At 33.9% G+C, this 17,716-nt stretch overlaps 1 protein-coding gene and 1 long non-coding RNA gene across 2 annotated transcripts; both read left to right on the forward strand.

Annotated features, from left to right (window-relative positions):
• Positions 1-8,102: 8,102 nt before the first annotated feature.
• Positions 8,103-9,129, forward strand: LOC107905162 (uncharacterized). Its single transcript, XM_016831743.2, has 2 exons — positions 8,103-8,573; positions 8,678-9,129. Exons 1-2 carry the CDS (start codon positions 8,501-8,503, stop codon positions 8,929-8,931), a joined length of 327 nt encoding a protein of 108 aa, XP_016687232.1. The 5' UTR covers positions 8,103-8,500; the 3' UTR covers positions 8,932-9,129.
• Positions 9,130-12,791: 3,662 nt separating this feature from the next.
• Positions 12,792-14,107, forward strand: LOC107893547 (uncharacterized). The gene is made up of 2 exons (XR_001682865.2): positions 12,792-13,425; positions 13,664-14,107. It is a non-coding gene; the product is annotated as an uncharacterized lncRNA (long non-coding RNA).
• The last annotated feature ends 3,609 nt before the right edge of the window (positions 14,108-17,716 follow it).

Consider the following 17,716-nt stretch of genomic DNA (forward strand, 5'->3'; position numbering starts at 1 on the left):
AAAAAAACATTGCCATAATTAGTTTGACCATATAAGGAAAATCAAACAAATACATGAATCTGCACATGCATTAGCATTTTAGACTTAAAACCCCCCATAGTAGTTGCCCCACTGGTTTATCTATATAAAAAGGAACGCTAGCTCCTAGGGTTGTTTCACCCACCGCAATCATTTCTTGTTTTTGGCAAAGGTAAATCTGTAGTGCTAGCAAGCCACTAACTGTTGCAAGGTATATTAAGGTTGTACAATTTCTTAACTTAAGCTTGTTTTCTGTAGGTTATAGACTTGATTGAAGTAATGGCAGGAATTAATAATAGAGATGTTAATGAAGAAACAATCAATATTGCTCCATTCCCCAACTTACCATCCAATGGAAGTGGCAATGCTAATAATGAGAGAGTTCCTCAATCAACCAATGGAAATCAGGTCCCCCATGCTGAAGGACAAGGAGTTGACACTAACATGGCGATGGACCCTAAAATTCTCAAAAGGTGAAAAACATACATAGCATTTGCAATATATTATGTTTGGAAAATATTTTAGTCTATTATTATCTTATACACTTAAAAAGGTTTTAGTTTTGTTTCTCAAAAAGGTTGATGTATGTGATATTTTTGTGGTGTGTGTTAGGGCTGCCGCAAGCCGTCTATATTCGCAAAGGTATCGACTCAAACAGATCAACTACATTGCACAACTGGAAGCAAAAGCAAGGGCTCTCGAGGTAAACAAAATCGCTGATATATATGGCTCCATTTTGTGTTTAATTGTTAGATCTATTCTTGATGTTGAAGATTTAAGGTTTAAAATTTACGTGAAAACATTAAATTTGAAGTTATCGTGCAATCTGAATGTAATAATAAAAGAGTTAAAATATTATGTAACCAAAAACAAAAAAAAAACTAAGAGTTAAAATATTAAGAAAAAGAAAATGTAAAATGCCTAATTTATTTTGTACGACAATGAAAGTTAAAACAGAAAATCTTTAAAGACGATAAAGATAAAAAGCATATGATCTAAAGAAAATTTCTAGTAATAATAGTTCCTACGTTATATGGAAAGAATAAAACATATAATTAATATAATGACGTCACATTATTAGTTATACAAAGACGTCACTTTGAAAACCTTTAATATCTTATTTAAAATCCTAAAAAGAATAAATACACATTTGATATCATATAATTAATTGTTCATGAATGGATTTATACCCTAATAATATTTAAATAAAAGAAAATATTTAATACAATGTTAATGAAATTTTAAAATTTCACAAGTAAAATTAGGATAGCTATAGGTGTATATAGAATATATTAAAACTTTTAAAAAAAATCAAATATATATAGAATAGTTAGGACAGAGATAAAAACATTAAAAAATGATTAGTTGTTTATGTAAATATATTATGAAATTTATGTAAATATTAAAAATAAGTTTAGGTGAACTGTGTATAAAAATAGTTAAATCAAATCTAAGTCATTATTATGATATTGATACCATACATAGACCTGGCTGAATCTAATTTATCTCATGAACACTTTTAAACATGAAAATGACTATATTCAATATCGGGTCTTTACGGGGCATAGGGGTGGCCCCCAAAAATTTTGAGAAAATTTTAATTAGCTCCCAAAAAAAATTTAAAAGATTTCTTTTTTTTCTTGAAGTTTTTAGAAAATTTCAATTAGGCACCTTCAATTTTTGAAAATTTTCATTAATCTCATGAAAATTTTAATTAGATCTTCAAATTTTTTAAATATCTTTAAAATCTTAAAATTTTTGAAAATTTTATTAGACCCCAAAACTTAATTCTAGGATTTGCCATGGACTATATTTATATATTTATATAAAAAATATAATAATTCTTTCTTTTTATTTTTACAGAAAGCATAACAATTCTTTTATCGTTTGCAAACTACTTATTTTAATTTTATGATTACAATTATAATTTTTTTTTCAGCTAAAGTTTTTAGTTCCCAAGAAATCTGAAGGATGTTATATAGATGAACATATCATACACCCAATTCACCTAAAAGGAAAACCCCTTCCAATCAAATTATTACTTAAAAAGTCTTAAAACATAATTCTGTTTTGATCACCTTAGCAAAGATGCTAGAGAAACAAATTAAATATGAAAAATCTATGCTAAACCTCCAAAATACAGTCACTAAATGTACCTGTTCTCATCCTACCAATGCTTTATTGTAACACCAATTCTACCATTAAAAAAATTATGAATTAGTCAAATCATCATCAAGTCCACAACTCTATGCTCGTAGCCTAGGGGTAACAAATTACTCCAAAGCAGTTTTAATGACTAAATCAAATTTTCGTCCCATTTCCTAATCCAAACACACTAGGGACTCATCCTTCTCCTCTCAATGACCATTTTCCTCCCTCTCTTACTACACACATATTTGCATTCGTTCTTTAAACAGGATGGATTTGTATTGGGTTAAATAATTATTTAGGATTTAAATTTAGTAACTTTTTTCATATTGGAGTCTAAATTTTTTTGTCTAAGTTAGGGTATGAACTTGACAATTGTTCTTACATTGAAATTTAAATTTTTTTTGTCCAAGCTAATCTTTGAACTTAGCAATTGTTCCTATATTTATATTTGAACTCCGCAATTTTCTTACATTAAGGTCTAAACTTTAAGGTTTTCATGAACTAATTTAAACAAAAAAAAATTCAAACCCTAATATAAAAACAGCGAAAAAAAATTAAAACCTCAATATAAACCTAACTTACAAAAAAAAATAAATTCAAACCACAAGAAAATTTACTAAAGTCAGACTCCATTTAACATTTCAAATAACATTATTCCTAACTGTTGAAGTTTCAACATACTTTAACCGGGTAAAGTATGTATTTCAAACAGAATATCATTTGCTGGAGCATTTGACAGCAACAAGATTCTCACACAAGCTTAAGAGATTAAAAGATTGAAAAACAAAAACAAGGAGAGCTTGAGTTCAAGAATAACTGAAAAATCATACTTTTTCATTAAGAAAACAGTAGCTTATATAAATTACAAAGTGAATGGACAATTACCTAATGACTTAACTACTCCCACTAATACTTAACAATTTCAAAATGTGAACCACATAAACAAGTAAGCTGATATGATCAGCCATTACATCCATTACATCAAAAATCTTACTAACTTTGATTACAAGTTACAAATTAACTAAGCAAGTTACATTTGAACAAAATAAACAAAAAGGGGACCATGTTGCTGCTGCTCTCGGTTCTGTTACATTGCAAGTCTGCTTGGTGAGCTGCTAGTCACATGTTGCATTGCAGACCAATGCTCAATACTCCTCCTTGGACTGTATGCAACAAACACCAATCATCTCCCTTAAGGCTTCAAATCTGAATGTACCAAGTGGCTTTGTTAAAATGTCAGCCAATTGGTCTTGTGAGTTGCAATGAATAAGGCTGATTTCTCCTGTCTGCTCAGCCTCTCTAACAAAATGAAATTTAATTTTAAAATGTTTGGTCTTGCCATGAAAGACTGGATTTTTAGCTATGGCTACTGCTGATTGGTTGTCAACCATGATTTCAGTAGCTTCACTTTGTTCTTCATTTAAATCAGACAATAACTTCCTGAGCCAAATGGCTTGATTCACCGCTGCTGCTGCTGCAATATACTCTGCTTCAGCTGTGGATTGGGCAACAGTTTGTTGCTTTTTTGAACTCCAACAAAATACTCCTGAGCCAAGAGTAAAGAAGTAACCTGAAGTGCTTCTCATATCATCTGCAGAGCCTGCCCAGTCACTGTTTGAATATCCCACCAGTTTAAGTTCATTTTCCTTCTTAAACATGACTCCAAGTTTCAAGGTTCCTTTAAGGTATCTAAGTACCCTTTTTGCTGCCTTAAAATGTGATGTGTCACAGCAGTGCATGAATCTAGACAACAAGCTAACAACATGCATAAGATCAGGTCTAGTTGCTGTCAAATAGAGTAAACAGCCTACTAGGCTTCTGTACTCCTTCTCATCAACTCTTTCTTGGTTTCCAAAGCTGGTCAGCTTCTCTCCTTGAGCCATTGGTGTGCTCACTGATTTGCAATTGGACATGCATAACTTGTCTGGGATCTTCAGGGCAAATGCTTGCTGGCTGATGAAGATTCCTTGATCAGACTGGTTCACTTCCATGCCAAGGAAGTATGTTATGGCTCCCAAGTCAGTCATATCAAATACTTCCTTCATTTGAGTCTTGAAGTCATTGATCAAATCAGTTCTGCTTCCAGTCACCAGTAGATCGTCTACATAAACTGAAATAATCAGCAAAGTTTCATTTTTAGTCTTCTTTACATAAAGAGTTGGTTCACTCAGACTTTTCTCGAACCCAAGTTTGCACAAGTAAGTATCAACTCGATCATACCAGGCCCTAGGTGCCTGTTTCAGACCATACAAGGCTTTCTTTAGCCTATAGACTTTGTTTTCTTCTCTTGGAACTTTAAGCCCTTCTGGTTGCTCTATGTAAATTTCTTCTTTCAGAAAACCATTCAAAAAAGCTGACTTGACATTCAATTGGTGAATCTTCCAATGTTTCTGTGCAGCCAAGGCAAAAAGAAGCTTGATTGTGTCAACCCTAGCCACTGGAGCAAAAGTCTCCATGAAGTCAGTGCCATACTCTTGACTATAGCCCTTCACCACTAATCTTGCCTTATGTTTGTTCAAAGAACCATCTGAGTTAAATTTGGCTCTAAAAACCCACTTGACACCTATGACTTTCTTTTGGTCTGGCCTTTCAACCAAGTCCCATGTTTCATTCTTCTTGATCATCTCAAGTTCAGCTTCCATTGCCTTTTTCCAGCTTCTGTCCCTTGCAGCCTCTTCATAGCTTGAAGGCTCAACTATGGCTACATTACACCTATGATAGATGTCAGCAATGGTTCTGGTTCCTCGCACAGGAGGATCATCAATGTCACCACTTTCTAGTTCATTTTCAGTTGGCTCTAGGTTGATATCAAGTTGATCTTCAACAAACTGACTTGTTTCTGAATCATCCCAACTCCAAAACTTCTCTTCATCAAATCTGATGTCCCTGCTCACCAAAATCTTCTTTGTTGAAGGGTCATACACCTTATAGCCCTTTTTGGTACTGCTATAGCCAACAAATATCCCAGGGGCAGACCTTCTTTCCAGCAGCTGGAATGAGTGCATAACACATGCATCCAAATACCTTCAAATGGGAAACGGATGGTTTGAGCCCATACCATGCCTCAAAGGGTGTTTTGTCCTTTACAGCTCTTGTAGGAAGCTTGTTCAATAGGTAAACTGAGGTGTTGACAGCTTCTGCCCAAAATTTGCTTGGAAGCTTACTTTGAAACAGCAGACATCTGGCCATATTCATCACTGTTCTGTTTTTCCTTTCACAAACTCCATTTTGCTGTGGAGTATAAACAGTGGTGAGCTGATGATGGATCCCTGCATGCTCACAAAGCTTCTGAAACCTCTCAGACAAGTACTCAGTCCCATTGTCAGTTCTCAAAGCCTTGATTTTGCAACCTGTTTGGTTCTCTACTAGTGCATTGAATTTGCTAAAGGCCTCAAACACTTCAGATTTGTGTTTCATGAAGTAAACCTAGCAAAATCTAGTCAAATCATCAATAAACAGCACAAAATACTTGCTGTCATTCAAAGAAGGGGACTTCATTGGTCCACAAATATCATAATGCACCAGTTCAAGCCTTTCTCGAGCTCTCCAAGCTTGGTTCATTGGGAATGGAAATTTGGCTTGTTTGCCAAACTGACAAACATCACAAACACTGTCACTTGCTTCTATCCTCCACCAAATTCTGTTTTTGTAACAGATCAAGTGATCTAAAGTTAACATGGCCTAATCTTCTATGCCATAGACCAGCATTATCAGCCAAGCTTGCATAAGCTTTGTTTTCAAGCTGATTAACATCAAGCATGAAACATTTATCTACCATGCCTACTGTAATCATTTCTTGACCATGACAGTCCTTAATAACACATGAATCATTCTTGAAAACTAGGGAATACCCTTTTTCAACCAACTGACCAACACTCAACAGATTCTAATCAATATCAGGCACAAAGAGCACATCTGAAATGACTTTGTTACCTGAACAAGTGCTGACTGAAACACTGCCCCTGCCTTTGGCTTCAATCAGTTCACCATTGCCAATTCTGATTTTTGAGACATAGCTTTTGTTTAGATCTTTGAACAGACTCTCATCACCTACCATATGGTGTGAGCAGCCACTATCCACCAACCAATTGCTTTTGACTTTGCTTGAAGATGCAAAGCAAGAAGCTGTGAACACATGCTCCTCCTGAGCTTGAAGGTCTTCAGTAGCTTGAGCTTGAATCTGCTGCTGTGCTGGTGCTTTTGGTTTGTTTTTACAAACTTTTTCAACGTGTCCAAACTGCTTGCAGCTCCTGCATTGGATGTCTGGCCTAAACCAGCAAAACCTTTCAGAGTGAGTGGTCTTCTTATAATGGACACATGGTGGAAACTTTCTCTTGCCTGAATCTCTCCTTGGTTTATCCCTCTTGTCAAGCCAAGGCTTCTTACCTTTCTGACTTGTGCTGGAACTTTCTTTGGCCTTTGCTTGGAAGGCTCCTTCTGGATGGTCTTCCTGCCTGTTGGCCCTTCTCTGCTCCAAAGCATATAGGGAGTTCACCAGCTCAGACAAAGAGATGGTTGTTAAGTCCCTTGAGTCCTCGAGTGATGAGATTTTAGACTCAAATCTCTCAGGAAGAGTGGTGATGACCTTCTCCACTACTCTGCTCTCACTGAAGTCTTCACCAAGTAGCCTTATGCTGTTGACAGTGGTCATGATTCTGTCTGAGTATTGCTTAATGCTCCCAGACTCTTTCATTTTCAGGTTTTCAAGTCCCTCCTCAAGTTGATCACTTGTTGCTGCCTAGTTTTATCTGACCCCATGAACTCCTCCTTCAACCTTTCCCATGCTTCCTTAGGTGTGCTGCAGGCCATAATCTGAGTGAAGATTACATCTGTCACTCCATTTTGCAAGCAGGCCAAGGCTTTGTGTTTCTTGGTGTTCTCCTCAGCATGCTGCCTCATTTGTGCAATCGTGGGATTGGCCCTCAATGGAGGTGGTTCGATGTCATTTGCAACTACACTCCACAAGTCTTGAGCTTGAAGATAAGTCTTCATTTTAACTACCCAAATGTGGTAGTTCTCACTAGCAAATACTGGAGGTGGAGGTGTTGTAAAGCTCATCTTGCTGAAACAAACTTAACAGCCCCAATTTCTTCCTTCTCAAGTTTATATTTTCTCAACAAAACAACAAACAAAACAGAGGCCCTCAAAGACTTAGGCTCTGAATACCATTTGTTGAAGTTTCAACATACTTTAACCGGGTAAAGTATGTATTTCAAACAGAATATCATTTGCTGGAACATTTGACAGCAACAAGATTCTCACACAAGCTTAAGAGATTAAAAGATTGAAAAACAAAAACAATGAGAGCTTGAGTTCAAGAATAACTGAAAAATCATACTTTTTCATTAAGAAAACAGTAGCTTATATAAATTACAAAGTGAATGGACAATTACCTAATGACTTAACTACTCCCACTAATACTTAACAATTTCAAAATGTGAACCACATAAACAAGTAAGCTGATATGATCAGCCATTACATCCATTACATCAAAAATCTTACTAACTTTGATTACAAGTTACAAATTAACTAAGCAAGTTACAGTTGAACAAAATAAACAAAAAGGGGACCATGTTGCTGCTGCTCTCGGTTCTGTTACATTGCAAGTCTGCTTGGTGAGCTGCTGGTCACATGTTGCATTGCAGACCAATGCTCAATACTAACCCAGTCAGCTTGTTAGTAGCTACCTATTAACCATGGTATCCACTTGTTCATTCCTAGCTTCTAAAGCCCACTTATTATCATCAAGCCACTTGTTGAAATAACCCAACTTAGAAGCTGCAAGTTGCAGCCAACTCATGGGCCATGAACGAATCTTCCACTGGAAACCTCTTTTTCTATCAGTTGTAAACTGAATTTGGGACTCTCCTCCATAATATTTTTCCGGCATCATATTGGATCTCCTACATTTATTGGTATCATCAAAACCTGACATTGACTCCATATCAGTACCTGTCGTAATATCCTCAACTTTCCCTTTCATACGCACATCCAAAAGAAATTCCCAAACTCTTGCACGATATTTTTCATCATCACATTGCAATATGATTGTTTCATCAATCCTTGATTTGTCATTATCATAATCGAGCCCAAACAAAATTCCTAATAACACCTCATGTTAAATGAACCCAGACATAATTCAGTAATTGCAATATAAGAATTTATACTTCCATAGTACGGCTAAATGAACATCTCATATTAAATTAGTAGGGAAATATTCATTCACTTTAAATTTCTTTTGGTGCTAAACCCTAACATTATCTTTATATGTGCACAGGCAGAAGTGGCGGCCGCCTATCCCAAGATCAGAGATGCTGATGCTCAGAACTCAATGCTGCGAGCGGAGAATGGTTCCATGCAGGAAAAGCTGTCAGTCCTCTCTGGAGAGATTATGTTGAAAGAAGGTTTTCCTTATTATATATATACCCCTCACCCTCACCCTCTCTCTTAATTTCTTTCTTTATTTCTAATGAGCCAAAACCTGATGTTGGAATAATGTTTTCCAAAGCCAAATATCATGAGCTAAAGAAGGAGAAGGACGCGTTGAAGCAACTGTCTTTGATGCAACTATCACCCGCATTTGCAGAATCCTCCCAACCAAATCATTACGGCTACCCACCGGTGAATAATATGGCCATGGACCAACCAGGATTCAATCAGTTTGTGGGAGCAGTAGTTCCGCCGCCAATGATGCAGAATCAAAATACTGAGAACGAGTTTAGGTTTGATGTCAACTTTGGAGACAACTATAATCCGATGTGAACTTCCAGCTTTTGGATAAGACTGAGAATATCTCCTCGTTTGAATCTTATCTTGTAGTGCTTTTTAGTTGGCTTGCTGGCTTTGTTTGTTTTAGTTAAATTTGCATGGACTTTACAGTATACAGTACTTTTTAAAGTATTTTTCTCAGCCATAAGCTGGAAACTAGGGATATAATAAAATGGAGAAACAATTTCTGAAGAGTTGATTGATTTTCCATAAGTTTCATTTACAATTGGATGATTCCTAGAATCATATGACAACTTATGTTTGTATTGGGGTGAGTCCGTTGATAATAACCATTATGCATAATGATAAATTCTACCCTCAACTTTACATATGTTTTCAATTTGGTCCTTATTCGTTTTTTTAGTTGAATTTGACCATTAATCTTCTAAAGAAAGTCAAATTATTTTTTTAACTAAAATGCTGACTAAATTATTAATTTTTAACGATGTTTGCATGACAGTCCGTATGACAACACATACGTGCTTCATCTTAGGCACTATTTGTCTTATATGTTACATCAACAAATAATTTAAAATTTATAAAATATTCAAAAATAAAAAAATAAAAAAATACAATATACAAGGTTTATAAAAATTCAAAAAAAAAGCGTGAAGTATATGCAGATTATCGTATGGGCTGCTGTATTTAAAAATTTATTGTTTTAATTAGTATTTCCGTTAAAAAATAATAATTCGACTCTTTTTAGAAGGTTAATGGTCAAATTCAACCATTTTTAAAATAATGAAGGCTAAACTTAACTTAAAAGAAGAATAAAGATCAAATCGATAAAACGTGTAAATATTAAGTGTTAAATTTATCATTATACCTAACCATTAATATCACCTTTGGTTGTCATTGTTGTAAGGTGCAACTATGGTTACAACTATAGTAGTTTTTGCAACTTGAGGCATAGTTATATTAAACCATAACTTGCCTTACTTATTTGAGATAAGTCGGTTAACCACTATTACTTTACATTAATTGTCGTGAGTTGTTAGACTCAGGACCTAGTAAGCTAGACACAAAAATTTAAAGGAGTAGAGTCATCACTAACTAATTTGAGATACGTCGGTTAACCACTTATTATCTAAAAATTTAAGACTTATCCTAAAATTAACTTAAAAAATCTTAAGAACTAAGACTCAAACTCATCACCAAAATTTCGATTTAAGAGTACAGTTATGTGTAGGGAAAATCATAACACCCTATAATGCCTATATAATGATAATCCTATTTGGTAATTAAAATTCCTAACTTAAAAACTTCGAATTTTGACAAAAATCTAAACTTAAAAATCTAGGATTATCATTATAATGCATGAAAAATTTCGAATTAAATCAGAACACCGCCAGATCATCTTCCATTCTAAAACACGGCCTAAATTAAATCAAAATCTAAAGTACAAGGAGCGTCGTCGTGAAAAACCTCAACTAGAACAAAACCCTAGAAAACTTGCTAGAGTAGCAGACCGAAGACGTGCTAGAAATCTTAAAAATCTAAACCATAATGCATGAAAAATTTGCATTGAACTGGATCTTAAAGTTGTAAATGAAAATTCAAGTTCAAATCAAACAATTAACAATTTTAGAATTAAAGTCAAATAAAAAGAAAATAACAGGAAAGGCCTAATTTTAAAATTTAACAAAATGTAGAAGCAAAGGGACTAATAGGGAGATTTATTTGCTCAAAATTTCGAAAATTAAAAGATATTTCAAATCCCAAGGACCCAATCTGCAATTACAAAAGGTAGAAGCCTTGAAAACAAGTTTAAAAACATAAAGGAACTGTCGAAACCATTTTTAAACCACGTTTTGGAAAATGGGAATCGATTTTAAAAAAAGAAAACGGGAGTCGCCACCAATCTTTTTAGGTGTGATCGGATCACCTTTAAAACATTTTGTTTTAAAATTATTAGTTTTGGTCCACGAAATAAAAGAACGGGTTCGGGAGTCAGTTACGTACGAGGAAGGATTAGCACCCTCGTAACGCCCAAAATTGGTACCTAATTGATTATCAAATGTCTTGAATGTTGGAAATTAAAAAAAATTAAGATGTAGTGCTCTTTAAAATATTTTAAATTTGAAAATTGGGATTCGCTCGCGTCAAAGTATTGACATTAAGTTAACCTTTTTTGAAATTCCTATTTCGGATCAGCAAAACGCTATATCCAATAAGTTAGGACATATTGCTTTGAAATTCCAAGATAGTGGCTTGCATTTAGAAAACCTTCAAAAAAACTCAGAAGGGTACTTAATTATTCGAATTCAACGAGAAAAGTGGTAACCCAATAAGTTAGGGCACTACTTTCTCGAAATTTTCAAACACCAAGTATTGCCTGTATATTTTTTGAAATCCTTAAAGTCTCATTTTTAAAACCGATGCATGAAGGAGCGCGTTAACATGATAAAACATAGCATACAAGATAGTGTCGTGACCATTTTTTGAAAACGGCATCGACTTTGGTTTTGAAAGTGAAAATTAAAACGGGAACGGATTTGAAATTCGATCCTTTCTATTAATATCGATTTTAAAATTCTTGAATTAGCTCAAATCGATTGTTTAAAAATTTCCTTATCTTGAGATATCGAAATATCACATCTCGTAAGTTAGGACACAATACCGTGAATTCCCAAGCACAAGGTCGTCTTTTAATTTAAATGAGAGTTTCGTGTGTTTTAAAACTCGAAAAGGATATTTAGCTATTTAGAAATAACGAGAAAATCGAAACCCCGTAAGTTAGGGCAAAATTCCTCGATATCTCAAAATGCATAACATTGCCTTATTTGGAAAATTTCGTTTTTGAATAGTAGCGAATGCAATATTTAAACAACAAGTGTTATTTATTTGGAGTAAAAGTGGAACGATCCATATTGGATAAAACGTTGAAGTTTAATACACGATACGATGACGTGAGATAAAAATATAGTAATGTGCATAGAATGATAGTGCATGGAATAATAATGCATGAATAAAATATTACACTAGTGAATGATAATAATATGAAAATATAAATAAGGAATCTTAGTACATGCAATAGCAACAATCATACAACATTTAAATGACAACATCAATAAATGAGGACCAATGAATTAAATGATAAAAAGGTATAAAACAAATTAAAATAAATAAAGTGTGAACAAATTTTAGAATGATAATAAATGAGTTTAAAATAAGTAATATAAAAAAGGTGTCTTAAAAAATCCATTACCACACAAAGTAGAATTTAAAAAAAAATGAATAATTTTAAAATATATAATATGTATATATAAAAGGGGTAAAATGATATGTAAAAAAAGAAACCTAAAATAAATAATAATAAAATCATTTGAAATAAGTAAAATGGGTTTAAAATAAGGTATATAAAATAATTTTAAAATAAGTAATATATAATAGTTAATTTAAAATGATATATAACAAGTTTAAAAAAAACATAAAATATGTAAAAGAATTAAAAAGGGACAATATAAATATACTTTGTAATAGTAACAATTCAAAGATAATAAAGAGAGAGTTATTTGAAATACATAAGATACAATAACTTATAATATATAAAAAAATTAAAATAAATATATAATAATTTTTAAAGAATTATAAATATCTAAAAAGCTTGAAATAAACCATATGTATACATATATATAATAGGTAAGGAATAAAAAAATAAATAATACATATAAAGTAGATTAAGGTAACATATACATAAAGCAAGTTAAGATAAATAATAAGAATTTGAATAATCAACACATTAAAATAAGTTAGAATAGATGTAAATAAGCAACATATAAAATATTTGAAATAATATGTAAATAAAACAAATACAAAAAAAAGTCAATAAGTGAATTAAATAGATTTAGGTCATGGCTAAAAACAAATTAAAATTCGAGGTATAAAAGTATAAATACTAAAAATTTAATTAAGGATAAAAACGAAAACTAAATAGGATCTGAGGGCTAAATTTTAAAACCAAAAGAAGACAGAAAATGGGGCTGATTGAATGGGGGTTGAAAAAGGAAAGGACTAATTGCATAAATCTACCTTTTAGGGAAAATGCCAAACCCCCCACTATGCCAAATGGCATCATCTCATCATCATCATTTAAAAACAAAACCTTTCTTTTTCATTTCATTTCCAGTTCCCTTTTTTTTCAACAGAAAGCTTTTTTTTTTTTGCTTTCTCTCCTTTCTTTAGCCTCCTCCATGGCCGACCATGGATTCCTTGGCGGCCCTCCACGCCCACGAACGACGATCGGTGCTGAGTGGCACGAGACCGCTTGGTCCATCTCTAAACAGCCCGAAGACGGTATTTTCGTGACCCACCGCAACGAAAGAGAGAAGAAAAAGGAAAAAAGAAAAAAAAAGAAAAAAGAAAAAGGAAGGCCCCCCTCCAGTTCCATGCTCCCTTCCACGGCCATTGGCCGAACCCCCAATGGTTCAACGGCCTCCAAATCGGCTAGGGAACGCCGGAACCCCCCTCCCAAACAATGAATCAGAGGTACGTTCTATTATTTCTTTTTATTATTATTTCGTGAAATAAAAAAATTGAAACACACAAAGATCAGAACTGAAACGCAAATAATATTCACCTCTAGAAAATGTCTATTCTTTTTTGCTTAATCTGTTTTTTTTTCAAGTCCCCCTTCACAAAATTCCTTTTTCCGGTTTTTATAACCGATTACAAAGACTACCATTCCTTTGTTGTTGCTGCTGTTTCTTGTTGTTTGTGTTTGCAGGATATAAGGGTGTCAGACGCGTGGAGCGTGGTGACCAAGGCTGAGATGCATGCGTGGGGCGTGGTGGCCAAGGCTGAGGGGTATGGTCCCTGGGGTTGGTTGCTGAAAAAATTTTAGGATAGTGGGTTAGTTGGGCTTTTAGGGTTTAGTTTTAGGCCTATTGGGTTTGGGCTTGTAAAATTATTTGTTGGGTTGTTATATTTTATTTGTTTATGGGCCCGGGCAACATTAGGCTTGTACAGGAATTAAATAAAAAATTTCCCACATTCCCTATTATTTAAACTCGAAACCCCAAAATAGTCTTTCCATTTTTTCAATTTTAGTTTCAAAAAACCCTCTCCTCCCTCTTCAAGTTCAATATACGGCGAGCTCTGCCGCCGGAGAACCCAAATGTTCTTATACTGTTTTTCATCATTATTGTTAATAAGAAATTATTAGTAAAAACCATGTTAATTTAGTCTTGCTTCATTTGTGTAATTGGCTACAACATGACTAAAATGGCTTTAATTAAACAAACCTAGGCTTGACTATAAACTATAAAGGTAAACTATATTAGTGATTATCTAACTATGTCGTAATATTTTTATCTTAGTCATTTAATTTTAAAAAATTTCAATTTAGGTATTAAACCTTATATTTGTTTTTATTTGGTCACCCACTGTTAAATTGATCACGAAGTGTGATGTTTTTTTAATTGGTATAATGACACATTCGGTCCTCAATACTTACATATACCTATAAATTTGAGCTTAATTCTAAATAATTCAATAAATTTAACTCTTCACATTTACAAATTCTATCAATTTAATCTACAAACTTCTTAACCAAAGCTTTTAGCTTTTAAAATAGACACATTCTATATTTATAAATTTGTAAACCCCAAAAGAAAACTATTCCCATTCTGCCATATCTGTTAATAAAAAACATTCTTTTTAATTCAAGGATTATCATCAATGGTGAAAGTTTTTAAATTTTTTAAGTGAGGTTTAAAAAATATTGCATGTTTAATTTACTTTTTACATTTTATTTTATTTTATTAAATATATTTATATAAAAAAATTAGTTTACTTGTGGAAATACTAAAGTCAATAATAATATTTAATTTAATACATGTAGTTTTTTTATTATCTCAAACCTGATGTCCAAAAACCATAAATGAAAATAAATTTTATAACATTTACACAAAATTCAAATTAAGATTAATTACATTGAAATAGAAAATTTGGTCATCTTAATTTTATGCTTTGTGTAGTGAAAACATTATAACTTGCCTATTGATCTATGTTTATTATTATAATTTTCTTTTGAATAGTTTTAGATTAGAAATTAATCTTAATGGATTAAAATATGCACATGCATGCATTCGCAAGAATTCTTCATTAATAGGAGATATTATTAAAAAGCTGAGTGAAGGAGAAGGTAATGTGGTATTTGTTGGGAAGAAACTGAACTACCAAAACAAAGCAAAGCACAACTGGTATTCTTTCTCTCCCTATAACTCCTGTCAAAATTATGGCAAGCACAATAGCACAAAATATGTTATCTAGCAACCTTAATCAACCACAAATTAACCAATGCAACCACACAACAAAAATAAATAAATAGAGACACCGATATTTTTACGTAGAAAACCCCTCTAAATCAAGGGTAAAAACCACGGGACTTTAGAGTCCGATCAAAAGCTCCACTATCATCAAATGTTCAACTACAAGATCAAAATATCAAGCCTACAACAAGCATTCAACTCCAACAAGACTAACAATATGTAATCTTTAGCAAAAGAGAGAAAAATGGGAGAACATCACCAAAAATACAGCTGCTGAAAAACGGGTATTTCCGACGCTACAAGGCTTGGATGAAAAATCCGACAGTACAAAGTCAAGAACACCTTATCGTCTAGCTTCTGTCCAAAAATCAACTCAATCGAACCACGGATGGACCTTCGTTCGAAGAGTTGATCACTGCTGCACCAAACTTGAAAAAAAACTGATTTTTCCTCTTTTGTTTTTTTTTTTGACAAGCTTCAATCTCTCTATTTCAAAATTTGATTTTTGGCTCTCAATAAATAGCTGCCCACATCCACATGTAAAAGCCAAAAAGAATGGCTTTTTGTCAAATCCAAAAAGGATAATAAATATGTGGCAGAAGCTTTCCTTTTTGTAACCAAACAAAAGAAATAAACAACCCCTTTTAAGTTGGGTTGACCGGTGTAAGGGTTCCCCACATAGTGGGACCCACACCCAACAAATCTTCCCCTCGAACTATGTGGGGAATGCCTTCATGCCGGAGGTTAAACACCATGCTTCAAACTTTCCTTTTGGTAAGACCTTCGTCAACATATCAGCACCATTATCATTAGTGTATATCTTCTCAAGCTCTAATAGCTTAGCTTTAAGAACATCTCGTATCCAATGGTACCTCACATCAATATGCTTAGATCTAGCATGAAAAGTTGAGCTCTTACCAAGATGAATAGCACTCTGGCTATCACAATACAGGACATACTTCTCCTGAGTAAAACCAAGCTCATGCACAAACTTCTTCATCCAAAGCATCTCCTTGTACGTTTCGGTTGTTGCAATGAACTATGATTCAGTGGTGGGCAATGCAACACACTTTTGCAATCTCGATTGCCAAGCCACAGCTCCCCCTGCATAAGTGATCGAGTAAGCTGAAGTAGATCTCCTCGAATCAATGTCTCCGGCCATGTCTGAATCTGTATACCCAACAAGAACATGTTTCTTATTACCAAGTTTCATATTGGAAGTGTCACAAAGATATTTCATAATCCACTTTACTGCATTCCAATGCTCTCTGCCTGGGTTAGAAAGAAACCGACTAACTATACCAACAGCATAAGCCAAGTCTGGTCTCGTGCAAACCATTGCATACATCAAACTATCCACAGCTGAAGAGTAAGGAATTTTCTGCATTTCTTCCTTCTCCTTTTCTGTGGAAGGACTATGCTTAATACTCAATCTGAAGTGTGTAATAAAGGGAGTATTCACCGCTTTAGCTTTGCCTATACTAAACCTTTGAAGTACTTTCTCAATGTACCTCTCTTGTGATAACCATAATTTCTTGACCTTTCTGTCACGTGTCAATCTTATGTCAAGAATTTGCTTTATTGGTCGCAAATCCTTCATTGCAAAGGATTTACTCAACTCTTGTTTCAAATTCTCAATTTTAGAAGCATTCTGACTAACAATAAGTATATCATCAACATAGAGTAAAAGAATTATAAAATCATCACCAAAGAATCTCTTAACAAACACACAATGATCAGAAGTAGTCTTCTTGTAGCCTTGCTTCCCCATAACAGACTCAAACTTCTTGTACCGTTGCCTTGGAGCTTGCTTCAAACGATACAAGCTCTTCTTCAATCTGCACACATAGTCCTCTTTCCCTTGTGTAACAAACCCCTCTGGCTGCTCCATGTAAAGCTCTTCTTCCAAGTCACCATGAAGAAAAGCAGTTTTCACATCCATTTGTTTAACCTCTAAGTCATAACAAGCTACCAAACTCAGTATAGTTCTGATAAAGGATATCCTCACAACTAGAGAAAATATTTCTTCAAAATAAACCCTCTTTTTTTGAGTATAACCTTTGACGACCAATCTAGCCTTGTATCGTGGAGATGAAGACTTCTCTTCTTGCTTCAACCTGTAAACCCACCTATTCTTCAAAACTCTTTTGCCCTTAGGCAGTTTCACCAACTCAAAGGTATGGTTCTCATGCAAGGATTGAAGTTCATCTTTCATCTCTTCAACCCACTGATCTTTGCATTCACTCTCCATAGCCTCTTCATAACATTCAAGTTCTCCCCTGTCAGTCAAAAAAACATATTCATCAGAAGAATACCTGACAGAAGATCGTCGATCTCTAGAAGACCTTCAAAGTGGAATTACTGGTGGAGCTATAAGTGCTTGTTGTTGACCATTCATAACATCATCCATAGGAGTATCAAAGTCACCTATATCCTGATGGTCATCACTAATATCACCTTACACATCATCCTAGATAGGATCTGGTGAAGAGTCTAGGGGAACCGGA

The sequence above is a fragment of the Gossypium hirsutum genome, chromosome A08 (assembly GCF_007990345.1).
Source record: "Gossypium hirsutum isolate 1008001.06 chromosome A08, Gossypium_hirsutum_v2.1, whole genome shotgun sequence".
NCBI classification, from domain to species: Eukaryota; Viridiplantae; Streptophyta; class Magnoliopsida; order Malvales; family Malvaceae; genus Gossypium; species Gossypium hirsutum.

Excerpts from the sequence above, each read along its gene's own strand:
- LOC107905162 (XM_016831743.2), top strand. The coding sequence starts at position 8,501 with ATGCTGCGAGCGGAGAATGGTTCCATGCAGGAAAAGCTGTCAGTCCTC. Across the intron at positions 8,574-8,677 it reads AGAGATTATGTTGAAAGAAG|CCAAATATCATGAGCTAAAG; the intron begins GTTTTCCTTATT and ends TGTTTTCCAAAG.